Raw genomic sequence first — 27977 nt, 5'->3', positions numbered from 1 at the left:
GGGTTGCAAACGGTGTTTCCGGTTCTCTAAAGGTATAGTCAGGTTAATATTAAAAATGTTAGTAAAAATAAAATGATGTCCCTGTACAACTTAATATGCATTTATCTCTTCAGGAATAAAATAGGTTTTTACCTGAAATGCGTTGTTTAGTTCTAAATTAGGCCTATTGTTCAGTATTTTGTAAATACGTCCTAGAAGTTGGAAATTTTGTTGTCTATGTCAACACTAGACCTCAACGTGACCACATTGTATACTGATATCTGAGTAGGCCTACAGATAGAGGCGAGACGTGGCATGTGAGCTACGCGAGAGGGAAAAGGATGGGAAAAAGTAAAAAAAAAAAATATGTCAATGCGTCTTCAATCGTTTCTTGCCACGCAGTCTCAGAACCCAAATGATACATTTTCATAACCACGATAAATGAGAAATGTTCCCAAATACTGTCAAAATAAGCAATTTTACGTTTAAAAGCATGTTAAATGTAGATTACTATTGTAGTTTTTTTAATTATCGATAAAATCCGAAATTGAGCACAAACTGCGAACTGCATGTACTTCTGCTGAATAAGAGAAAAATTGCATTTTACGAGATATTTTTTACTAGCACGAATAGCTCAGGAAAGTGACCTATCTGATACCCTATTTGTTGTTACATCTACCTTATCTCGAGTTTTCAACATGATGCGGGTTGTAGAATATTGGCTGCCTATGCGATCTCTTCAGGTCCAATGTTCACCCACAGTGACTGAGTAAAAAGATGGGTCGGGCTAAAATTACACCATATCACATGTTTCTTAATGTTCACAATTTCACTGTGAAGTTATATGTCCCTTTACTCATGTATTATTTTCAAGAATTTTAAGCATAAAATTTAAAAAAAAAAATGCACCTGTTACCAAATTGATGACATTGAATTTCTAACCGTAGAGTTTCCATAAAACATGTTCCAGCCCAAAACCCTACAAATGCTCAATATTAGCATTAAAATTGCTATACAATGCTAAATTTGATATTTAAAGTGCCAAATTTTTTATTTCAAGATGCTGAAATCTACCATCTCTACATATTATGTACAACGTTATAGGCGTTGTTTTTATTTAAAACTTGCATATATTTTTACCAAAATGTTTTAGATAATGTCTTTAATATTGCTATATTTTACAATATTTTACTACAATTTATATTTTGTTTACCAAGAATCAAAAATTAAAATGACTGTTTTGTTATTTCCCTTTCTAGCCTATGCTTCGCTCCTCGTTAGTATCGTCGCTTTTTTGTCGTTATTTTTGTTTCATTGACAATTAATGTTCAAGCTATACTTTCTCATTGTATTTAAATTGAGACCTACAGGTAGGTCTATATCGTGTATAATTATATGACAACAGTTCCGGGCCACCGGCGTGGCTCAGTCGGTTAAGGCGCTTGCCTGCCGGTCTGTAGTTGCGCTCGGGCGCGGGTTCGATTCCCGCTTGGGCTGATTTTCCGAGGTTTTCCCCAACCGCAAGGTGAATACCAGGTAATCTATGGCGAATCCTCGGCCTCATCTCGCCAAATACCATCTCGCTATCACCAATCTCATCGACGCTAAATAACCTCGTAGTTGATACAGCATCGTTAAATAACCAACTAAAAAAAATAGTTCCGTTTCTATAATTTCTTCCAGTGCATAATTTCATCCCCTCATATCCTGGTGATTTTATTTTTTGTTGATATGAAGTTTAACAAAAAGCATTTCAATGTTACAAAATATTGGTATAGATTTTCGGGGAAGTACACGTTTTAGCAGATATCGAAAAACTGGTTTCGGGCTTATCTTCCTGTCGGTCTATGTGCAGCGATTTCTTCCAACTATTGAAATATGTTTGTTCATATTCGGTATTTACAAGTCTATTTCCGGGAATGATACACGTGATTTAATTGTAATAAAAGATTTTAGCTCTATATCTGAAAAGCCGACATCGTAATCATCATCATCATCATCATCATCATCATCATGAACTATTTAGGATTAAGCTTTGTGTCCTGTTCTTGTGAATTTATCTCAAGAAAGATGGTTCTGATCCTTCCATCAATAACTCGGTTGTCCCAGAACTCTACATTCTTTCGGCTGTTAGTGAAATACTAGTCTGTTGCTACCCATACGTTGTAAGAAATGTTTCCTATTTTGTTTACGTGTTTGTATTTCTTATCCTTTGAAAAGTTGGAAAAGTTCGAATATACTTGGAGCAACTGTAAGAAATATAAATGACACTCGGGAGGAAATTAAACGCAGAATAAATATGGGAAATGCCTGTTATTATTCGGTTGAGAAGCTTTTGTCATCCAGTCTGTTCTCAAAAAAGCTGAAAGTTAAAATTTATAAAACAGTTACAGTCTATTACCGATTGTTCTGTATGATTGTGAAACTTGGACTCTAACTTTGAGAGAGGAACAGAGGTTAAGGGTGTTCGAGAATGAGATGCTTAGGAACATATTTGGGGCTAAGAAGGATGAAGTTACAGGAGAATGGAGAAAGTTGCACAACGTAGAATTGTACGCATTGTATTCTTCACCTGACATAATTAGGAATATTAAATCCAGACGTTTGAGATGGGCAGGGCATGCAGCACATATGGGCGAATCCAGAAATGTATATAGATTATTAGTTGGAAGACCGGAAGGAAAAAGACCTTTGGGGAGGCCGAGATATAGATGGGAAGATAATATAAAATGGATTTGAGGGAGGTGGGATATGACGGTAGAGACTGATTAATCTTGCTCAGGATAGGCACCAATGGCAGACTTATGTGAGGGCGGCAATGAACCTCTGGGTTCCATAAAAACCATTTGTAAGTAAGTAAGTTTGTATTTCTTCAACTATGTTTTCAATGTTTAAAATTTTTCCATTATATCTTTCTTCATTTGATGATCCAGCCTGCTAAAGTCTAAAAGTGACCTCATATCTACCTATGCTGCTTTAAGTTTTTGGGTATTTCTGAGGTTTGAAATATAAATTTCACTGCGATATCTGACAGATGATTTTGAGCTAATTTTATGTAATCTCGGTTTTGTATGAATTGTCATTTCTTTAACCAAATGTCTTCTAATAACTTCACTTTTACCTCTGATTGAGGTTTTGACTGATATGTACATCTATTATTGACGATATGTGTGTCGGAGGAAGAACAATTTGTTTGTATACATCTGAAGTCTGTTTAGTGTAATATGTATCTAGTCAGCGATGTATGCAATGGAGGGGGAAAGGAATTGGCCACTCTAGTTCATTATCTCTTGGCTTAGTTGTCTCATAAGTGACACCTTATTGGTGTCACTTGTGAGTTTCAAACCTGTCTTCGGACAGTTGACTAATAAAAAAAAAAAATTCCACTTTATTGTATTTCTGTAATTTGTTATCTAAATAATTTTTGTGTTCTGAGAATGTATTTCCCAAGTATGTAAAATAAGAAACCTGTTATAATTTTTTCCCTTACGTAATTACCTACGCAGGCTAATCTCTTAGATTTTGGCCATACATTCCTGTTGTTTTAGATTTTGAAGTAGATATTTTCATATGATATTTTTGGCCAGTTTGTTTAGCTGGTATCCTGCAAATTGTAGCACATCCTCATATTTTGCTGTAAATGTTTTATCATCTTATTTAAAATAAAAATGAGCTGGAAGTTCATCTAGATGTAGAATACATCCACAGCGTGGAAGTAATAAAATTCTACAGTTTTAATGGCTGTTTCGTGTCTATCTATGAGTCTGTGCGTGCGTTCGGATGTGTCAGCCTATCGAGAGAGATAACGGAGATAGAATGCAACGTATAACACAAAAATGTGGTTATGTAACGTAATGCAACGCTTGAAAGTAGTTAACTGATATGACAAACCGAACTGTTGCGGCATGCACAAAATGTATGAAAAAGTATGCATTTCCTGCATGACACAATTTTATTTTTCCTTTTGCAAGTGTTTGATGGAACAAGTTACCTGGTTGATGTTTTTCCCGGGTTTTCCCTCCTCCCATTAAGAGCAAATACTAGGTAACTTTCGGCGCTGGACCCTGGACTCATTCGCTAGCATTATCACTTTCACATCATTCAGACGCTAGATAACCATAGCACTTGATAAAGCGTCGTAAAATAAATCACCAAAAAGTGCTTGATCCTTATAACAGAAACAGTGTAAGACAATTTGTGGGTTCACACCTTTGGATAACTGTTAGCGCCTCTAGCCGCGAAACCAGGTCGCCCGGGTTCGATTCCCGGTTGGGGCAAGTTACCTCGTTGAGGTTTTCTCCGGGGGTTTCCCTCAACCCAATATGAGCAAATGCTGGGTAACTATCGGTGCTGGTCTCCGGACTCATTTCACCGGCATTATCACCTTCATCTCATTCAGATGCTAAATGACCTAAGATGTTGATAAAGCGTCGTAAAATAACCTATCAAAAAAATTAAAAAAATAAAACAATATGTTATGTTGCCTCCCACATTTGTAACAACAAAAACTAAGTTAAATTTAATTGTAATGAAATTTTGGCGTACATTTGTTTGTTTGTCTGTTCGTTCGTTTGTTTAAACTGTTAATATGACCATAAATCGGCATGGCGCGTCCTCAGGTTGCGGATAGAGGAGACGGCCTCCAGATATGGAGGGTAGCTGCGAATATATTGAATAAGCAGTCGTGGACAGCCGATAAGGGGTGGTCCTCCAGCTTGGGGGTTGGGCGAAGGGTTAACAACCCATCACCGTAAAAAACAGCTTGTTACGAATCCCTACAATAAGCCTCGGAATAGGACTGATTCTCTGGCACGACCACAGCAAAGGAAAAAGGTTTTGAGATTTGGCACTTGGAACGTAACTAGTCTTTATAGAACAGGAGGGGTAACATTAGTAGCAAAAGAACTAGCTAGATATAGAATAGACTTCGTGGGAGTACAAGAGGTTAGGTTAGATGGGAATGGCATATCATAAATAGGAGATTACTTATTGTATTATGGGGAAGGAAACAATAATCACCAAATAGGAACAGGATTCTTTGTTCATAAAAGAATAAAATCAGCAGTAAAAAAGGTCGAATTTATCAGTGACAGGTTATCATATTTAGTACTTAAGGGTAGATGGTGCGACATCATAGTTATAAATGCTCACGCCCCTACAGAAGAGAAAGACGACCATATAAAGGATAGCTTCTATGAGGAATTGGAACATACTTTTGATCAGTTACCTAGATATCACATGAAAATTTTATTGGGGGATTTCAACGCTAAAGTAGGACAGGAGGATATTTTTAGACCAACTATTGGAAAAGAGAGCCTACACGCAACTAGTAGTGACAATGGAATTAGATTAGTCAACTTTGCCACATCGAAAAATTTAATTGTCAAAAGTACAACATTCCCCCAAAAGGATATACATAAATATACTTGGACTTCTCCAGATGGATTGACACACAACCAAATAGATCACATCTTGATAGATAAACAGAGACATACTAGTATAGTAGATATTCGAACTTTCAGGGGTGCAGACTGTAATTCTGACCATTATTTGGTGATTGGAGAATTAAGAGAAAGATTATCAGTAGCCAAGCGAGTAGAGCAACAAGTTAATATTACTAAATTCAATATTTTGAAATTAAAGGACGAGGAAACTAAGCAAAATTATCAGGTCGAAATTTCGAATAGGTTTGCCGCTTTAGAAAGTTCCGACGAAGTTGAGAAAGAATTACATGTTTATAGCGTGTGGGAAAATATCAGAGATAGTATCAAAATTGCAGCTGAGCAGAGCATAGGTTATTATGAAACTAAGAAAAAGAAAACGTGGTTTGATGAAGATTGTTGCATGGTAGTAGAAAGAAGGAAACAGGCAAAATTGAAATTCTTACAGGATCCAGTTGAGAAGAGGAGAGATAATTATTTCAATGAAAGACGGGAAGCAAGTCGTACACCTAGGAATAAAAAGAGAGGTTACTTGAAGGAAAAACTGAATGAGGTAGAAACAAATAGTAAGAATAAAAACATTCGAGATTTATATAAGGGTATAAAGGAATTTAAGAACGGATATCAGCCAAGGATAAACGTGATCAAGGATGAGAATGGTGACTTGCTTGCAGACTCTCCATCAATCCTAAACAGATGGAAAAACTATTTTGCGCAACTACTAAATGTACATAGGCCAAATAGAAATGATCGGGACGAAATTGAAATACAAACTGCTGAGCCATTTATACCCGAACCCACGCTTTCAGAAGTCGAAATTGCGATAGAAAATCTGAAAAAGTACAAGTCTCCAGGTATCGATCAAATTCCAGCAGAATTAATACAAGAGGGTGGAAGTGCATTATATAGCGAAATTTATAAACTTGTACTTGCTATTTGGGAAAAGGAAATTGTACCAGAACAATGGAAGGAGTCCATAACTGTACCTATTTTTAAAAAGTGGGACAAAACCAACTGTGGTAACTTTCGAGGAATATCACTTTTGTTGACGTCGTACAAAATGTTGTCCAATATCCTTTTGAGAAGATTAACTCCGTACGTAGATGAAATTATTGGGGATCATCAGTGCGGTTTTCGGCGCAATAGATCGACTATTGATCAGATTTTTTGTATTCGACAGATAATGGAGAAAAAAATGGGAGTATAAGGGTACAGTACATCAGTTATTCATAGACTTCAAAAAGGCATATGACTCGGTTAAGAGGGAAGTATTATATGATATTCTTATTGAATTTGGTATTCCCAAGAAACTAGTTCGATTAATTAAAATGTGTCTCAGTGAAACATACAGCAGAGTCCGTATAGGCCAGTTTCTATCTGATGCTTTTCCAATTCACTGCGGGCTAAAGCAGGGAGATGCACTATCACCTTTACTTTTTAACTTCGCTTTAGAATATGCCATTAGGAAAGTTCAGGATAACAGGCAGGGTTTGGAATTGAACGGGTTACATCAGCTTCTTGTCTATGCGGATGACGTGAATATGTTAGGAGAAATTACCTAAACGATTAGGGAAAACACGGAAATTTTACTTGAAGCAAGTAAAGCGATCGGTTTGGAAGTAAATACCGAAAAGACAAATATATGATTATGTCTCGTGACCAGAATATTGTACGAAATGGAAATATAAAAATTGGAGATTTATCCTTCGAAGAGGTGGAAAAATTCAAATATCTTGGAGCAACAGTAACAAATATAAATGACACTCGGGAGGAAATTAAACGCAGAATAAATATGGGAAATGCGTGTTACTATTCGGTTGAGAAGCTCTTATCATTCAGTCTGCTGTCCACAAATCTGAAAGTTAGAATTTATAAAACAGTTATATTACCGGTTCTTCTGTATGGTTGTGAAACTTGGACTCTCACTCTGAGAGAGGAACATAGGTTAAGGGTGTTTGAGAATAATGTGCTTAGGAAAATATTTGGGGCTAAGCGGGATGAAGTTACAGGAGAATGGAGAAAGTTACACAACGCAGAACTGCACGCATTGTATTCTTCACCTGACATAATTAGGAACATTAAATCCAGACGTTTGAGATGGGCAGGGCATGTAGCACGTATGGGCGAATCCAGAAATGCATATAGAGTGTTAGTTGGGAGACCGGAAGGAAAAAGACCTTTAGGAAGGCCGAGACGTAGATGGGAGGATAATATTAAAATGGATTTGAGGGAGGTGGGATATGATGATAGAGATTGGATTAATCTTGCTCAGGATAGGGACCGATGGCGGGCTTATGTGAGGGCGGCAATGAACCTTCGGGTTCCTTAAAACCCATTTGTAAGTAAGTAAGTAAGTTTTTATGACCATAAATTCATAATGTTTCTTCTTTCTATCACGTATTAAGCTTGGTGGCCTGTTACGGTCTCACTGCATCGTTTCAGCGAACGGCCCAAAGATCTTGTTCCTAAAGGACGGTAATTTAGTGCTTGGCATGGTATCCTTGTTCTAGGCATCCTGACTATATGAGATTTATATTTCCGTCTATAATTTTGAATTTTCTCTCAAACTGGGTCAATGTTAAATTCTTTCAAAATATCCAAATTTTTCTCCTTTTTTAAATTTATTATAACCAGCGGTTCTTCTTAAAACATGATTTCATTGGCAGTGATTCGGTGTTCACCACATTATTACGTATGGTCCAAGCTTCACTTCCATAGCCTACATGAGAATAGGTCTCGCCAATGTTTTATAGGCTTTAATTCTTGTATGTTTTTGGACAAGAGAAGGTTTGAGAATGTTATTAATGGTATTCATTGCATAGTTAAAACAATTCAGTTTTGTATAGATATCTTTTTCTTGTTCATAGCTTAAATGATAACCCAAATATTTAAAACGTGAGATCTGTTCTACAGCAAATTTTGCTGCGGAGATGATTTTTTAAATGAATTCCATTACTTTAATTTTATTAACTGAAATTTCCATTCCGCATTCCTCAGAAATGAGTTGTAATTGGAAAACAGAACGTTGGAGGCCATCTTCAGAATCTGCTAATAATATTATAGTACATCATTTGCAAACAGTAATATATCTGACTTTAAATTTATATAAATCCATAATAATAATAATAATAATAATAATAATAATAATAATAATAATAATAATAATAATAATAATAATTCACATAATTAATTGAAGTTTAGTAAAAAATGCAATGTCCTTCCTAACGACATTGGACGCTCAAAATTAATTCGATTTCCTTAACTGTGCTGGAGTCAACGATAAACTTCTGCCTAGGGCCCCAACCTCGGAGTGGACCCTGATCAGGAAAAATAATAATAAAAGGCTTTTTGGACATTTATCCAAACATGAGAGCAGCGCTCTGAATGCTGTTGTGTAAATCAGGGAAAAACTGCTGGCAGAACGGTCGTTTTCAGCGCTAAAGAGAGTGAAGAATTATTTAAGAACTACCACAGAACAGGGTTAATTCATTCTCTATGCTGTACAGAGCCAGAAACAGCTTGTTACGACACCTCAAAATAAGCCTCGGAATGGGACTGATTCTCTAGCACGATCACAGTAATAAGGTTATGATATTGGAACGGAACTAGTCTTTATAGAACAAGAGGGGTAACATTAGTAGCAAAAGACTAGCTACGTAGATATAGAATAGACTTTGTGGGAGTACAAGAGGTTAGGTTAGATGGAAATGGCATGTCACAAATAGGAAATTGCATTATGGGGAAAGAAACAATAATCACCAATTAGGAACAGGCTTCTTTGTTCATAAACGAATAAAATTAGAAGTAAAAAAGGTCGAATTTATCAGTGACAGGTTATCGTATTTAGTACTTAAGGGTAAAGGGTGAGATATCGTAGTTATAAATGCTCACACTCATACAGAAGAGAAAGACGACCATATAAAGGATAGCTTCTCTGAGGAACTGGAACACACTTTTGATCAGTTATGTAGATATCACATGAAAATTTTATTGGGGGATTTCAACGCTAAAGTAGGACGGGAGAATATTTTTAAACCGACTATTGGAAAAGAGAGCCTACACGTAATTAGTAATGACAATGAAGTTAGATTAGTCAACTTTGCCACATCAAAAATTTTAATTGTCAAAAATACAACATTCCCCCATAAGGATAGGCCTATACATAAATATAACTTAGACTTCTCCAGATGGATTGACACACAACCAAATAAATCACATCTTGATAGATAAATGAAGACATACTAGTATAGTACAGCTAGTAATTACCAATGGTCAGAATTACGGTGTGCCCCCGTAAAGGTTCGAATGTCTACTAGTGAAAAGTACAGCAGAGTACATATAGGCCAGTTTCTGTCAGATGCGGGCTAAAGCAAGGAGATGCACTATCACTTTTACTTTTTAACTTTGCTGTAGAATTTGCCATTAGGAAAGTCCAGGATAACAGAGAGGGTTTCGAATTGAACGGGTTACATCAGCTTCTTATTTATGCGGATGACGTGACTATGTTAGGAGAAACTCCAGAAACTATTACGGAAAACACGGGAATTTTACTTGAAGCAAGTAAAGAGATAGGTTTGGAAGTATATCCCGAAAACGCAAAGTATATGGTTATGTCTCGTGACCAGAATATTGTACGAAATGGAAATATAAAAATTGGAGATTTATCCTTTGAATAGGTGGAAAAATTCAAATACCTGGGAGCAACAGCAACAAATATAAATGATACTCGGGAGGAAATTGAACACAGAATAAATATGGGAAATGCCTACTATTATTCGGTTGAAAAGCTTTTATCATCCAGTCTGCTGTCAAAAAATCTGAAAGTTAGAATTTATAAAACAGTTATATTACCGGTTGTTCTGTATGGTTGTGAAACTTGGACTTTCACTTTGAGAGAGGAACATAGGTTAAGGGTATTTGAGAATAAGGTGCTTAGGAAAATATTTGGGGCTAAGAAGGATGAAGTTACAGGAGAATGGAGAAAGTTACACAAAGCAGAACTGGAATGCATTTTATTCTTCACCTGACATAATTAGGGACATTAAATCCAGATGTTTGAGATGGGCAGGGCATGTAGCACATATGGGCGAATCCAGAAATGCATATATAATGTTAGTTGGGAGACCGGAGGGAATAAGACCTTTGGGAAGGCCGAGACGTAGATGTTTTTTTTTTACGACGCTCGCAACTGCAGAGGTTACATCAGCGTCGCCGGATGTGCCGGAATTTTGTCCCGTAGGAGTTCTTTTACATGCCAGTAAATCTACTGACATGAGCCTGTCGCATTTAAGCACACTTAAATGCCATCGACCTGGCCCGGGATCGAACCCGCAACCTTGGGCATAGAAGGCCAGCGCTATACCAACTCGCCAACAAGGTCGACCCGAGACGTAGATGGGAGGATAATATTAAAATGAATTTGAGCGAGGTGGGATAATATGATGATAGGGACTGGATTAATCTTGCTCAGGATAGGGACCTGTGGTGGGCTTATGTGAGGTCGACAATGAACCTCCGGGTTCCTTATAAGCAATAAGTAAGTAAATAAGTAAGTAAGTAAGTGATAATATATGCATTTGAGTAACTTTATAACTAATAAATTATATTGTAAAACAGACAATAGCCATGTTTCGTGAGAATACTTCCTCAGTCAGCCGAATGCGGAAGTAGAAAAAGAATTGTATTGTTTTATGCATATCCTATATCTTATGCACTATAGTACATAATATCTATCAAAATTAATAATTTATGCACATTCTTAATGTTCTACAAAGGATATTTTCCGAAGACAGACACGAAATCAGCTGTGCCTATGTAACATAAACCAATGGTACAAATATTTGAACAGCCTTCTATCGTAAGAGAACACACACGTTAGTAAACTACATTATTGGTGCTCAGTGTTTTGTCTTTGTTTCTTTCAGAACTTCTCTTCCGCATGACGTCAACTTGAAAACGTTTATGTAACACTTCAATGTTGATATACAAAGAATCTCATATGAACTTAAAACCCCAGATAAGAGGCGCCCTATTTATAACAAAGTATTTGTATGTCTTATCTAGTTTGCCAAATAACGGGATTATTTTATTGGCCCAATATGACGAATATGTGTATACAAACACATACTTTTAACACTCAACACATAAAACAAAATACACAGAAATTAAGCATTTATGCATATTGGTGCTAACTGCACACACAGCGATTCCGTGTTTGTATCCCAGAAAAATTGAAAATTTATCTCCTTATCACCCGACTGTGCGTGTGACCGTTATTTTAACATTTTCTTGGCATGTATCACGTTGATTATAGAGTAAGTAATGCCCTTCATTTCAGATGGTTATTCTTTGAGATATTTCAAACAAAAAAATTTAATATAATTTTGCTCGTTTTTGCTTCCTTTTCGATAAAAATTATTTTATATAAAACATTTAATAGTGTATTTTGTGAAAGCTATTGAATTAATGTCCAATATGCTTAGTCACTTTAAGGGAGCAGTGTGTTATGATAATAAATGATTGAAAGAATTTTAGTTTTGGCCTTTAAATATGCAGAAATTTCATCCGAACAAGTAATTTTTTTTTTTCGTTCTGTAAAGGAATTTTAAAACGTAATGTACTCTGGCAACTTTATAAGGGTTATTGCTTGGTGGGAGACATAACTTATACCCTAGATCATATATACCCGGATTGCTCGGCCTTATAGGGTTTGACGGTAACAACTTTTGTCAGTCATTGAGCTCATGTTGAGATGAGATCACTGTTGTCAGGTTCACTATGCTGCCATCTAGTTGTTACATAAGGAATCACGTCATAACTTCCATTTGAATTACATTAGCGACTGTATTGCCATCTCGTGTTCGTTTACGGCGGACGGGTGGCGATCCTGGCGGTTGTTCTCTTCAAAGTGCTACCGATTTTAACATAGGGATGAGCAATCTGTTATATACGTGTGTGTGTATGTGTGTGTGTGTGTGTGTGCGTGTGTGATCTAGGCTTATACGTAGGCCCAGGTACCTTGAACAGGCGTGATCGAGACGACGGGTGAGAAAGCAAGACATGTAAACATAACACAATCGTTTTTAAAAACAGCTCGGAAATTTGATTTCTTGTATGTAAATTTACCGGTTACAACTTTAAAAATGAAAGTGAGAGGGAACTATTTCTAATACCACAAACGGAGTGTTTTAAATCATTAAGTAGGTTTATAAAACGTAAAATAAGCTTTTTTATTGTGTGTTCATCCGATATTTAATTAAAATTAAATCCAAAGAGTTTAATAATAATACTCTCAATTTCATTCGTTTTAACGTAAAATAAACATACCATATTTTTATTTTTTGCCTGTAGAGTTTTAAATGCTTTAAATCTTTGTTTTTATAACATGAAATAAGCATCATTATTGTTTTTGTTCTATAGAATATTCAATTGAAATGGGAGTGTAGAAATATTTCTCAATCTTCAGCGTATCTTAATATCTGTGTTCTCTGAACATTTAATGAAAATTAGGTTGTACAGTTTATTATCAATTTTCCAAGATTTTGTTTAACATGAAGTGAGCAGTGTTCATTCTCCGTTCTCTAACACAGAACAAACACATAAATTAAACGGCGTATCATCTATATTTTCTCTTACGAATTAAAAAGCAACATACGCGGCAATGACCTTCCACTTCCCTATTCAGAACAAGGTGTTATTTAGAGCTACTGAGTACAACGTTGCACGATCTCATAATTCACGCATTTTAAAATGCACTTTTTCTGGAAAACTATTGAAAATATAGCAAAATGATATTTGACTTTTTTTGTTACTCTTTACTGAAGGAATCATCCACCAGAATTAGTGACATTTACGGTTCACTTTGCATAGTAAAAGACGATAGGAAGACCTAAGCATAGTGTGTTGGACGTGGTAACAGCTGATTCCAGGAACATGCCTGAAACTGCAGCCTGGAGGAGGATGGCATTTGACAGGAGATTTTGGAGGAAGAAGTTGGAGGAGGCTTCTGCCCAACATTAAGCTGTAATTTCATTGTAGTAGTGGTAGTGATGGTGGTGGTGATGGCGGTACTGATAGTGGTGAGGATTACGAATCATCACGCGACGTTCACATGTAGAAACACTCCGCACTATGTGATGAGTGTCTAAAACCATTGCTTAAGGCAAAGACAAGGGACACTAGCATATAGTTCTCGTGGGAGGAACGTTACTCTCTACTTCCTTGTTGGAAATCAAACCCTGATCCGCTAAAGTTTCAGATAAAATGCTACCACTTTGAGATGGCCGATATTTCACAAACCGATATTTTGTCACAGGTATTTTTTGTCACAGATAAACCTGTGACTGATGACGCGAAATATTTGTGACAAAATATCGCTATCAAAATCTGCTCCGTATTCAGTAGTCTGTGACTGAAATATCACTAGTGATCGATTCGGTACTCTTATCTCTTAGGAACAGGGAGTCTGTGACGTTCTCACAACTTTCTCCTCTACGTCGTGGGTTTGCGCATGCGCATGATACAGTAACAGCAATCGGGCGGTGACATTTGATTATTTTTTCGTGATATTTTGTTCAATATTAGGGGAGAGTCGGGTAGTATCGGACATCGGGTAATATCGGACAGTGAGTTTCTTTCATCTACCACACGATGATAGTACCTGATTGACATGGTTACGTTTCCGTGATGTCGCATAGACAAACGTAACTATGTCATTCAGGTACTACCATATGGTGGTAGATGAAAGAAACGCACTGTCCGATATTACCCGATGTCCGATACTACCCGACTCTCCCCTATTTTTTGCAAAGTGATGATTTGTTGCAAAGTTATTAGCGGCATTATAATAATATAATCATCAGACTGATATTTTTGTTTTCATAGTTAGTCTGTAGCCTATATGTTTTATAAATATGTTATGTATTCCCCGAGATCTTTACATTTTCATATAACTGTGAATTTATATTAACTTAATATATATTTTCCACTCATTTTTTACGCAGTAACAATATTTTTTCAGTTATACTTTTAATTACAAACAGAATAGTTAAAGGGGCCTACAACATTATTTTAATAATGTCACTGAACGTTATGCTCTTCCGAACTTTCGAAGCATTTCTCAGAAGCCGACAACAGTACCTATAGTATTAAAATCGAGCGAGACAAAACTGGCTAATATGGTGGGCAACTTATTTGACTAAACTAACCTTGAGGTAGTTTTCTTCGTATTCCCTTTAAACACTTTGCATATACGAATCTGTGACAGGTCAGGTTTGGTTAGTTTAAGCTTTTATTATGCCTAGACATATATGATCAACAACTAAACTAGCGTTAAGGTAGTTCCCTTCGTACTCCGCGCATACACCTTGCATATACGAATCTGTGACAGATTAGGTTTGGTTAGTTTAGGCTTTGCTATGCCTTGCATATACGATCAACTGCATCTCCACAAAAAATCAAATTCAACGATTTTTACTTCCGATATCACCGAAACTACCTCAGCGCTAGTTTAATCCGAACAACTGCATTTCCACAAAAAAATCCTTAGACATGTAATGATTTTCACGTCCGAAATCGCCAAAACTACTTCAGCGCTAGTTTCACCATCTTATTATAAATGATGTAGTGATTACACGATTTAAATAATACCATTGATTACCAGTACTACTTTATCTTTTGTAAAATCCTATCTGAACAACTGTTTTGTTTCGTAATTATTTTCCAATGTTTTTCCGAATACTTATGTTTCGTTAATTTTTATTCTATGACTGAATATTATAATGTTAATGCACGACTTAAAATAATTATCCTTTATATTATATACAATAAAAAGGATCAAGTTTTAAAACGATTAGGATAATCACATAACCTCAATTTCTCCATATCCAACTACATTTAAAAATGATCAATTGATTCAATATCTATAATATAACCTCTTGGTACATGAGGTTAACTTTGACATTTATTTATTTATTAATGGTACATATGCATAATTTATTTGTTGGATTTTCCCATATAAATCACTGATGTGTGACGCGTATAGAGAAATCGTATTCACATTTCATTGCTCTTCAATATTTCCTGCTAGTTTTTATCGGTGTGACAAAATATCGGTGTAATTCATGCATATCATGGATGATGCATATTATGCTTACTTATCGATATAAAATATCGGTGTGACAAAATCACAGATAAAAGTCACAGATATTTAATTGTCACAGTCACAGTTGCCACAGATACTTGAAAATATCGTTTAAGCTCATCTCTACTACCACTTGACTCACTGCGCTCTTAAATAGTTATTTGTTTAGTTGGTTATTTAACGACGCTGTATCAACTACTAGATTATTTAGAGTCGATAGGGTTGGTGATAGCGAGATGAGGCCGACGATTCGCCATAGATTACCTGACATTCATTTTACGGTTGGGAGTAACTTCAGGAAAAACCCAACCAGGTAATCAGCCCAAGCGGGAATCGAACCCACGCCCGAGTGCAACTACTGACCGGCAGGCAAGCGCCTCAGCGATCGAGCTACACCGGTGGCTCTCTTAAAAAGTTGTAAATTTAACGACATAATAGTTATTTAGTGCATTTGGAATGATCTGTGGTCTACGGTATTTAAAGCAATAGAGTGATTTTAGTAGCTCAATTGGCAGAGAGCGAACCCGAATTCAAACTTCGGCAATGGCGGAATTGTATTTGTGGACAAAACCAATGCTGTGAGGGTTTTTATTGAGGGTCTACCGTTTTTACGTGGAAGTTCGTCTTTCTCATTTCTAGATTGTGGGAGGGGTTACTTGGGAATAGGGTTACCATCCGTCCGGCAAAAGGAGGACATGTCCTCATTTTTAATCATTTTATCCTGTCCGGCAGGCATTTTTTTAAAATTCTGAAATGTTCGGAATTTCGCATTTCAACTAGAATTAATATGACTATTGAATAATGTGACGAATACTATTGTTAGAGTTTGTCGGAGGAGCGAGAAATAGAGCCGAGACACCCTGCTATTGAGACAAATGACGGGGAATAACTTCTATCGTGTCGTAGCTTCAGTCATGGGGTCTTTTTTTGAAAATGAGTTCCCAGAACTGCATATTTGGTTTCTTCATTCGATAATGTACGTCTTCCACACTAAAATCTCTGTAGTGGAAGTCTATGACTTGCTCATGTCAGTTCTCGTTTCTTTGCAGGATAGGCTGAAAAATGAGTCCTTGCCACTAAAAGTAAAACAGTCATTAAATTCATTTTCTGAAAATGGGTTCCATACAGAATAAAATGTAATCCATTTCTATGAAATTTGCATACAATATCTAAACAAATGGTCAAAACCTATGACAGAATTTAATTGCTTTCAATGGTTGAAGCTGGAGCACATAAAGACATAAAATATGATGCATTGAATTCTTACACTCTAAAAATGTCACTATTCATGCTTCTAAGCTATTTGATCAATTCTGCAATGTACAAAGATATGCCAATCAAGTTAAAGATTTAACTTTAGATAAACAATGGTGTAAATTCTTCAATTCCAATATTTCTGCGAGCACTGAAACTTTCTCAGAACTTTAAAAAATATGTTAATCCTATTTCTCTATCCCAAGTCACACTGGAAGTGTTGAGAAAGTAGTTTCCCTAATATCTGCTCAATGGGCAAAAAAACGAAAGAACGGAGACAGTCAGAGGTATCATCATTGTGAAATATAATTTCAAGGACATGTCCTGTAAACAATTCCATAGTTATTTTCTAAAACTTACAAGATAGAAGTTTGTCTCTTCAGGCTCTTCTGCATAAAGTGGGCTCCACCAATAAGTACAGATGTAATACTGATCCAGCAATTAGTGAGAAAATTGAGATGAGTCATTATTTTTATCTTTAATTTTGTTCATACCAGTTTTTAAAAAGTCTTTTTTTCGGCAGTGTCCTCTTATTTTAGATTCCGTGTCCTCCTATAGAATTTCCTCTCATGGTAACCCTACTTGGGAATTGACCGTCACATAAAACTGCAACCCCCCTCCCATGCTCCCTTGTATTTCCCTTGTTCTTCTTATATTTTCCTTATTCTCTTTTTATTCCCCTTATTCTATTTTTCTCATCTTGTTCTCCTTGCCTTCCCTTTTCCTTCTCTTATATTTCCACTTTTTCTCCTTGTCTTCCTTCTACGTAAAGATATTCAGCATAGTAAAGTTATGCACCTTCCGAAAGGTGATCGCACCCATACGTAGTTCTACGTAAATATATGTACCATATTAAAGCTATGTACTTGTCGATTTTTTTCCGTTATTTCACCACTCTCTACAAATATCCTTTCATTAGGCTATCATCTCCGTCTTGAAAAATAGGGCACCACTTATGTTTGTATGAAACCGAATCGGTCGTCCGCCATGGTAGGTGTTCCTCCTGGTTTGTCCAAAGATATATGGCAGTGGTGGTAGACTATAGACGACTCATAAATCTGCATAAGAGGCATCGGAGCCACTCAGATTATTGCTTGCCTCATGGAGACATAACAGTTACTTATGTAGAACTGTGAGGTACGGCAGACCATCACCAGAAGTGTGGTATACGGATTTAAAGACTGGGAAGGAATGCGTGATGTAGCGGATGGTGGTACAGGCTTAGCAGAATAGCACAGTTGGCACGCAACTTATTCTGTCATAGGTGCACGGAAGGCCTATTTTGGCTGACGTGCTCAAAGATGTTCTATGTCCCGCCTGATATGCACCTTTGTATCTCTATACATCTCTGTATCAAGGATGGCGAGGAAAAGAACATCTAAAAATCAATTCTATCGTTCCACGGCAAAAGGTAATGCCAATTTTTAGCGAAAATAAGATTTACCCTAATTTACAATGGAATTTCAAAGTGATGACCCCTTCTTGGATGCGTACTCCGCAGTTTGCTAGCACACAATTTTTATGTCCAGTAAACCGGCTACCGTTTGCGGAAGGTACAGCAGAAAGCAGAGGTGGTCGTTTTACTCAGTATAGAAAGTTGCTCAGTAACTCAAGCCTTTTGCTATGCATGCTGACATCTCGTTTTTATTGATCATAGACAGCTGTTTAGTCAAATGTCCGAAGACAGGTTTGAGCCTCATAAGTGACACAATAAGGAATCACTCATAAAGTAATTAAGCCAGCAGATAATGGAGTAGGGTGGCCAGTTCCTTACCCCCTTCATTGCATATATCGTTCACTAGTAACATATTACACTAATAGGCAGTAGGCTTATCTAATAATTATGTATCTAAAGATAGTTCATTCGATGTTTTCCATTGTTTACTACAGACTCATTTTCATAAAGAGGGGGACCACTGGCCAAAATTATCGTCCCTATTCCGCAGCGATCTTTTATTATAGTCCCGTCGCTGTAATTTCCGGCAGCCAATCGCGTTGCAGGTCGGCTACATTTAAACGTGTGCGTCTTGTGATTCGCTTATAAAGACGTTATTCATTTCTTAAGGCTCGATGAATACTTAATATAATCGCCCGCCATTTTGGCTCTTTCGTTGGCGTTCGCAGAAAGCACACGAAGACGTTATTTTCCGCTCAATTATTCGCTGAATTACAGTGTGTTTGATTTATTAGCACAGGAGCTACGACATGATAATGTTTAACGGTGTGGCAAATAGATTCCTCATATGGTAGCTCGGCAACGAAAGAACAAAAATGGCGAACGATACTATCTACCTAGACTTTATAGAGCCTTCACTTCCTAAGATGTAAGCAAAGAGGAAGAGTCACGCCGGGAATAACAGCGTCGCGACTATAGGAACGTAGTTTTGCTTGCTTACGAGTTATGTCGGTAATGTTGTTTCTGTCTCGATGTTTTGTATTTTACGTTATAAAAAATTCATCGTCTACAGCTTAAATGTAATGATAATTTTTTTAGTTATTGTTTTATTAACATTATTACTACTATTATATTATTATTATTATTATTATTATTATTATTATTATTATTATTATTATTATTATTATTATTATTATAAATGGTCTGAAAAGAATGGTACAAATGTTAATGGTTCCAAAACCAATATTATGGGGAAAACTTACTTACTTACTTACTTACTTACAAATGGCTTTTAAGGAACCCGAAGGTTCATTGCCGTCCTCACATAAGCCCGCCCTCGGTCCCTGTCTTGAACAAGATTAATGCAGTCCTTACCATTATATCCCACCTCCCTCAAATCTATTTTAATATTTTCCTCCTATCTACGCCTTGGCCTCCCTAAAGGTCTTCTCCCCTCAGGTCTTCCAACTAACACTCTATATGCATTTCTAGATTCACCCAGACGTGCTACATGCCCTGCCCATCTCAAACGTCTGGATTTAATGTTCCTAATTGTGTTAGGTGAAGAATACAATGCTTGCAGTTCTGCGCTGTGTAACTTTCCCATTCTCCTGTAACTTCATCCCCCCTTAGCCCCAAATATTTTTCTACGCACCTTATTCTAGAACACTCTTAATCTCTGTTCCTCTCTCAAAGTGAGAGTCAAAGTTTCACAGCCATACAAAACAACCGGTAATATAACGTTCTGTTTTACAAATTCTAACTTACTTTCAGTTTCTTTCAATATATTGGATGATTAAAGTTCTCAACCGAATAATATTGGCTATCTCCCATATTTATTCTGCGTTTAATTTCCTCTCAAATGTCATTTATATTTATTTGTTACTGTTGTGCCATGATATTTGAATTTTTCCATTTCGTACAATATTCTCGTCACGAGACATAATCATACACCCTTTGTCTTTTGGGGTTTACTTCAAAACTTATCTCCTTACTTGTTTCAAGTAAAGTTCCCTTGTTTTCCCTAATAGTTTATGGATTTTCTCCTAACATATTCACGTCATCCGCATAAACAAGAAGCTGATGTAACCCGTTCAATTCCAAACCCTCTTTGTTTTCCTGGACTTTCCTAGTACCTAGCATATTATTGAATCTAGAGTAAAGTTAAAATGGGAAAATTACTTTTCTCAAATTCAACTACAATTTAAATAATAATTAATAATAATCAAATTAACAGAACAAATAGTGTCAAAGATCCCAGAGTATTTTTTATAGTAAACTTTTCTTTCACAAGCATGAATATAATCATGCAACTAGAATGGAGGATATAATACGACCAATAATTTATTATTTCCCTAAGCCTAATTCATTTTTAATGCTTTATATTAGTGAGACAGACAATCTGTTACTCGTACAACTGATTCGTTTGAAAGTAACCAACGTAAATTCACGTCGTTAAGTTTGTACAGATATCTGCCCAGTGCACTATAACTCCAATCTGTGATTATTTCAAATATCGGAGTTGATATTCCAAACATCAAGTTCTTGATAACATTATTGTTCAAAGTTTTCAAAAGTAATGTAATCTATGAATCTTTCATAAACAACGTCAGCTATCCCATTCCTATGAAAGGCATGAGAAGTCACAATCTTTTCTACAACAGAAATTCTAAACCTCTTTCCCTGGTCTCCAGATGCATTAAAAGTACAAATTTGGGTAGCAAGTAATAACTTATGATTAATTTACCCTATGAGTTTATAATTTGCATCATGATAAAATAATGTAATATTTATTATTATTATTATTATTATTATTATTATTATTATTATTATTATTATTATATCATCGTCACTGTATTGTTGATTTATTATAGTAATCCTTGCGTTCACTTCTTATTACTGTTATTAGTTACTCGCTATTGGTTGGCACATTATTATTATTATTATTATTATTATTATTGTTGTTGTTGTTGTTGTTGTTGTTGTTGTTGTTATTATTATTATTATTATTATTATTATTCGAGAGGCAATGCTAATTGAAAAGATTCGACCGTAGCTATAGTGAGGGTCACATAAGAACAGTTCCTAAACAGCAAATATTGCCGTCTTGTCAGTGTTGCCAACTGTTATCAGATATCACACGATCCTTCGTACTAAATTACTTTATTTACTTACCGTACTTTATGCTGGAAGGTTAAATTAAATAATTTAAATAATTTAAATAATTAAATAATTTGTAATATATTTTCGTAGGCAAACTATACGAGAAAGGGATCAACATGTCAAGTATTTTGTCTGGCAATACGAAATTCATTGGTTTGACAAAACAATTAACTCACGAGACCTAACCTAAAAATGTATTTTGCTTGACCACATGAAATTATTAGTATTAACTCCGAAAACTTACCTGACTATAGTCTTGAATTATAATCACAACGCAACACATAAAATAACTATTATGCATTAATATTAATACTGATATTAATTAATTATTAGTATGTTCAAATTTCACTACCGGTAGTTTTCAGTAACAGGGTCAGAAATCTAGTACAATTCCAATTTCATGGAACTCCAGTACCGACAAATATTGTCGATATTTGTCTCGGTTGCCAACATACCAGTTACAAAATCACTACCATTTGAAGTATTTGTCAGTATCGAAGTTCTAAACGAAGTTGGCAAAAGAAAATTCAACCTGCAAACTAGAAAATCACCACAATCCACTAGCATATGTTGTAATGGGGGAAAAATGGTTAGGTTTCACCCTTAGGGTATGAAGTAAGCTGACCCGGAGTATAGTTTGGAAGGTAATGTCTCGATATATTTCTGGAAAAAGTCACGAAAACATGTTCAGATCAACTGGTCATGGTGAACGCAAACCGACCACCACTGGCGCCGAGGCATTCTATATCTGTCATTAATTAATTTCGCAATGACGTCTGCAAACATGTTGCGCATTCTTCCTCGAAAACCTGCAGGCGAGGCATAGATAGATATTAAAGTTATCTAATCTGATAAGCAATTTGACTTGTTTAACTTCGATTGATAGAAGTTGTCACTTTTATTAACACGGCGACCAACAAAGCTTTATGGCGGGCGCTGACATCATCAAAAACTCATTAACCATCTTCATTTCTCAAGGATATCCACATTTCTGTCGGTTATTTTTAAACCTTACACTTTAATTCCTTATTTTGTTAGTATACTTCTTTCAGAACGCGTTGTATTTTCTCTCTGTAGCAAGAATGCATTGTCTAAATCCTAGCAAACCGCTCTTACCTCAGATAATATGTATAGGAAATTATTTTCTGGAAATATAAACTTCAATGGTAGAAACTCGTAAGTGTGTATGTACACACCAGAAACGCTACAATCCTGCAACATGCTTAAGCGTAAATAGAACACTCATGTTATCTAACGTTATCATGCCGTCGTGTGAAAATACGCATTTGTGTTACACTTCGTTGCCTATCATTCAGGCCGATTTCTCTTTCTGATTAGAAGTGTATACTCTGTTACACATACAAATAATTTCGTTTCTGTTCCTCACTTCTTCGTTCATAAGCTTCTGTCTTTGTCCAGAATTATTATAAACTTGTTTATTTGATGAAGAACAACTTCTTTTAAACGTAATACACAATAATCCTAAGGTAATTACTCGTAAATGCAACGATGAATTCAAGGGTTGGCCCAGGAAAAATTTCCTCTCCTCCCCACGGATTCCAGGATGTCCCCTACTCTCCGAGAGTGCAGACTTTTCAAACTATAAAATATAATTTATACAATATTATATTTCAATTTTATATTACTTTCGAATAACTAAAACAAATTTTGTTATGTAGATTTTCAAGTAGTTGTTTCCTTGAAGGTTCGTCGTCTATCGGCCGAATTTGATTGTTGAAATTTGAACCATCTGAATTTTCAGTCTTGATTGCTTCAGTTAAGAAGTTATGTATCTGTGTTTTTATTAGCGTAGTTTTCAGTGTTAGTTTTGTTTAGCAAATATAATAATTTTGTTTACTAAAATAGTATAGCATATACAGTAAATATAAATAAATATTCCAGTGTACAACAGTAGAATTTGTTTACTTTTCTTAAAAAGAAAAGACGTAGCCTATTGAGGAGTCAATGGAAAATGCATCCGTTGCATTTAATGAAGAAAATTCTCAATTGGTTTTAAGTGAAAGTGAAATCTGAAATCGATAATTGCATCTGTGTTAACTTAATCTAGAGCTGTTAGTGGTGAGTCAATGAATACAACTGTTGGACGCAAAATCGAATATAAAATATAATTGGTTGTATTTCGATCATACTCTGCTGCATTTCGTAAAACTGTGTGAAATTCATTAAAAGAATTACCTAGCCGCTCTTGAAAAGTAGGTGGGCTGTTCACATCAGTATCCTTTAAAAACCTTAGAAAAGCTGCTGGAAGAGTCATTCGTATAATTTAATTACTTGTAGGCCTACTAAATTTAGGCTTTACATCGGCTTTATGGGACAATTTTACATAGAAGAATGGTTTATATTCACCATGTTTTACATAACAATGTTAACATTTTTTTAATTAATGCCTAATTAACATTTAGTAGCTCTACTTCTTCAATTAACCCCACCTTCCTATGTCCCCTTTTACAAAATATAGTGCTCTCTCGCTAGTTAAGATCTGAATTATTGTTTCTTTTGCTTCGGTTCCACCTCCCACTGACTGATTAAATCACACTGATTAAATGTACTAATTTATTTAAGAAAACTGACCTTCGAAAACTGTTTACTATGAACGTGCAATAGGGCCTACGTGCTATGAAAATGAAGTTATGTGTCATATATTTCTCTCAGCATCACCGATAAAAATAACGTAATCTATTGAAGATGAGCCAACTAATTATTTACATATCATTACAGTGCTAGGCATATTAGCAACCAGATATCGGTATGAATAGAATAGACTGTCGGACCGGCATGTCCGTGTGCTGCATTACCGACACACGTGATATACTTACGGTGCACGGCGACTCCCCGAGGCCGCACGATGTTATTGGACTCCGCCATGGTATGCTGCGTGTGTTATTTTCGGAAGCGCAAAGGTCCGTTAGCCTGTAGTTCCATAGCTGCCTCGCCGACCCGTGGTCACGTCTCGAGTAGTGAGTGATAAACGCGGACACATCATCACTCTTTCGCTTGGATCTCTTGATAACGCCTAATCGCGACCAGCGAGATACAACCTACTTACTATCTCGCTGCAGTCGATATATAAACATCGATTGTAGATAAACAATCGCCGCTGGCTATAGCACTTTCTCTTTCAGCTGCGAAACTCGTCGAGAACGTAACTAATTAGTAATTACAAAGTCTCGCATTTCCATACCTGTTAAGGCTGGTTCACAATAAACCGGGAACGGAAACGACAACGAGAACGGAAATATTGTTAAAATAAATGTATTTAAATGTGAGCATTCACAATTGACTACTGTGAATGCTCACATTTAAACACATTTATTTTAACATTATTTCCGCTCTCGTTCTCGTTGTCGTTTCCGTTCCCGGTTTATTGTGAACCAGCCTTTAATTTCGAAATCTCAGTCTCGGTTTGCTTTTCAAGTGCCGGTGGACGAAATATCTGTCACTATAACAACATACGGTTTGATTTCCATAACGTTGGGTTGCCCATGGCGCGGGAGCTCTACTTGTTGTAACATTTATTAAAATACGAACAACATAGGCCCTACCACTCACTAGTCGACCAGTACTTGGCAGAACGCAATTTAAAACTGTTATCTGGTAATTATTTTGACTTATAAAAACATAAATTCTGCAGTTTAGAGTAATCTTCATGAGGAAGAAATTTTCTCATGAAATTTCGGCCTATGTATAGGACTGGTGCCCACCCAACTATGATGAATTCAGTGGTTGGCCCGGGGCTGTCCTCCCCCCCCCCATCCCCGAAGATTTCAAATTTTTAACTAAAAACTATAACTTATACAATATTGTATTCTATTTTTTTTTTTTTCAGTAACTAAAATAAATTCCGTTATGGAGCGTGTGAAGTGGATAGACAGAACAAGAAATGAAGTTGTCTTGAAAAGAGTGGGTGAAGAAAGAATGATGCTGAAACTGATCGTGTGGCCGTACCCTAAAACCATGACCATTCATTTTACATGGTTGTTTGTACTTTTATTACATTTTGTTTTTGTTTTCTTTTGCATGACATTTATTCTTTATTTATTATCAGTTAGTAGATAAAAGTCTATTGACTTGTATATTTTTTGACTCACTGAGTCTCCTTTGGGAATTACTAAAGCGGAAATAAATATATTAATATAAATTTAAAGTTTAAAAATATGGATTTCATAATAAGAAATTCCCAGTAACTAACAGCAATGTTAATTCGTTTAAGGAGGACAATTATTGGTCACAAATAGGCCTAATATGTCAGATGCTTGCCCCTAAGTTTTATTTTATTATTACTATAATTATTCGTTGTTTCTAAAATTAAGTTTCCCTAATATCATCATCATCATCATCATCATCAATAACTTCAAGGTTTAGGCCGATGGCCTGTTCCGCCTCCAGAATTTTATCCATCAAACTGGTCTCTCCAACGTCTCTTTGGTCTTCCCACTCGTCTTCTTCGTGTAGGTCTATAACACCATGTTCTGAAAGGTATCCTGTCGTTGGGCATTCTTGTTATAGGTCGTACCAATTATTTCTATATTTTTCAATTATAGTTATTACACTCTCGATATTCAGTTCTCGACGTATATCTTCGTTTCTCTTATGGTCCTGTAGTCTAGATCCTGCTAGTGGCCTTAAGAGTCTCATCTCGGCGGCCTCAATTCTTCTCTGTTGGGCTCTAGTCAGAATCCACGTTTCTGAACCATATAACAATGTCGGAATTGCCAGTGTCTTGTAAAATTTGAGTACAGTTTTTCTGTCGACTTTATTTATGAGTGTACGTTTAATTGTACCAATAAGTCTTAAAAATTTATTTAACTTGTTTTCTACGTCTGTGGAGGATATGTAAGAGAGATCGCATCCAAGGTAAGTAAAAGAATTTACTTGTTCAATCATCTTATCCTCTATTACAATTTTAGTTCTTATTGTATTATTTCCGCAGAAGCCAAATACTTTAGTTTTCCTGTGTGATATTTTTAGATTGTAGTTATTAGCAACAATTCTCAACAGATGGACTGCTCTCTGTAGGTTGTCTTCAGAATCAGCCAACACCAACTGGTCGTCTGCGAAAAGTAAGTAATCTAAAATGATATTATCTATAAAATAATGTGTTTTTAAATTGTTCTGCCATTCTCTTACGGCTTCGTCTAGGTACAAATTAAAAAGAGTAGGTGATAAGGGACACCCTTGTCTGACCCCTTGGTTAACTTCTCGCAAGTTGGTGGTAATCTTGTTGATATTCATTTTGATTTTTGTATTTTTGTACATACTTTGTATCACCCTTATTAGATGCTCAGGAATTCCTTTCTTTTTTAATATCATCCACAATTTTGTTCTGCTAATCATATCAAATGCTTTCTCAAAGTCTATGAAAGCCATATATGTGGGAATATTAAATTCGACATGTTTTTCTATAATCTGCGTTATGGCGAAGATATTATCAATACATGATCTGTTTTTGCGGAACCCACTCTGTTCTTCTGCTAATAGCACTTCTGCAATTTTGTTTAGTCTTTGAGAGATAATCTTGGCATATATTTTATAGCCTGAGTTAAGAAGGCTAATCCCTCTGTAATTTTCACAATTCTTCCTGTTCCCTTTTTAAAAAATGGGAGTAATTAGTGCTATATTCCATTCTTCTGTTATGTGACCAAACTTCCAACATATATTTAAAAAACTTAAAAATCTTTGTAAAAAGCATTGTGGCGCATATTTAAACAATTCCAGATTTAAACCATCTGATCCCGGCGATTTTCTATTTCTGGTTGTTTGGAGAGCATTATTCAATTCATCTATTGAAATTGGGTCCACATATTCATTGCATGTAGCCGTTTGTATGTTTTCTTCATCATCCTTATTAGTCCATAAATATTGGTAAAAATCTAGCCATTGTATCTCAGAAATGGGGTTCCAGTTTATAGTATCTTTTTCTTCTTTATTTAGTTCTTTCATAATCTTGTATGCTTTAGCTTGTCTGCCATTAATATCATACTCAATATTATTATTTACAAATTTATCCCAGCTTTCTCTTTTAATTTTCCTTATTTCTCTCTTTGCAACTGCAGAGAGTCTGTTATATTTAATGCGATTTTCATCCGTGGGGTGGGAAATATATAATAAGTATGCATCTTTTTTGTCTTTTATTATTGTTGCTAATTCGTCGTTCCAAATGTTAAGTCCTCTTCTAGTACGTCTTTTCTTTCGTTTACCTAGGGCTTCTGACGCAGCCTGTGTTAGAATAGTTTTCAATAATTGCCATTCTTCATTTACATTTAAACTCATAGGTGTTTCCACTACTTGTAGGGCTATTCTATTCTGATAGAGTTGTCGGATACTCATGTCTTCTAATAGGTTGATTTTGTATACCTCTTCTTTCTGATATAATTTTGTTTTACTTCTGTACCATTTTGGGGGCATATTAAATTTAGAGATTAGCAAGAAGTGGTCTGTATTAATATATCCCCTATATACTCTCGTGTCTTCAATAAATGTAGCTAGCTTTTTATTTACTATTACATAATCAATAATTGATCTATAGCCTCTTGAGCTCCATGTGTATTTGTGGATGTCTTTGTGGCGAAAAAAGCTGTTAGTC

At 35.8% G+C, this 27977-nt stretch overlaps 1 protein-coding gene across 1 annotated transcript in view; it reads right to left on the bottom strand.

Annotated features, from left to right (window-relative positions):
- The window catches only part of LOC138705168 (uncharacterized), a 42142-nt gene extending 17718 nt beyond the window's left edge, over positions 1–24424 (bottom strand). Inside the window, exon 1 of the mRNA XM_069833845.1 lies at positions 24211–24424. Coding sequence (XP_069689946.1) covers positions 24211–24259 — 49 coding nt within the window. The 5' untranslated portion in view covers positions 24260–24424. The remainder of the gene's footprint in view (positions 1–24210) is intronic.
- Positions 24425–27977: the final 3553 nt, after the last annotated feature.

This window comes from Periplaneta americana, chromosome 8 (assembly GCF_040183065.1).
Source record: "Periplaneta americana isolate PAMFEO1 chromosome 8, P.americana_PAMFEO1_priV1, whole genome shotgun sequence".
Lineage (NCBI taxonomy): Eukaryota > Metazoa > Arthropoda > Insecta > Blattodea > Blattidae > Periplaneta > Periplaneta americana.
Note: the sequence above shows the minus strand (reverse complement) of the source record. Positions and strands in the feature narration are given on the sequence as shown.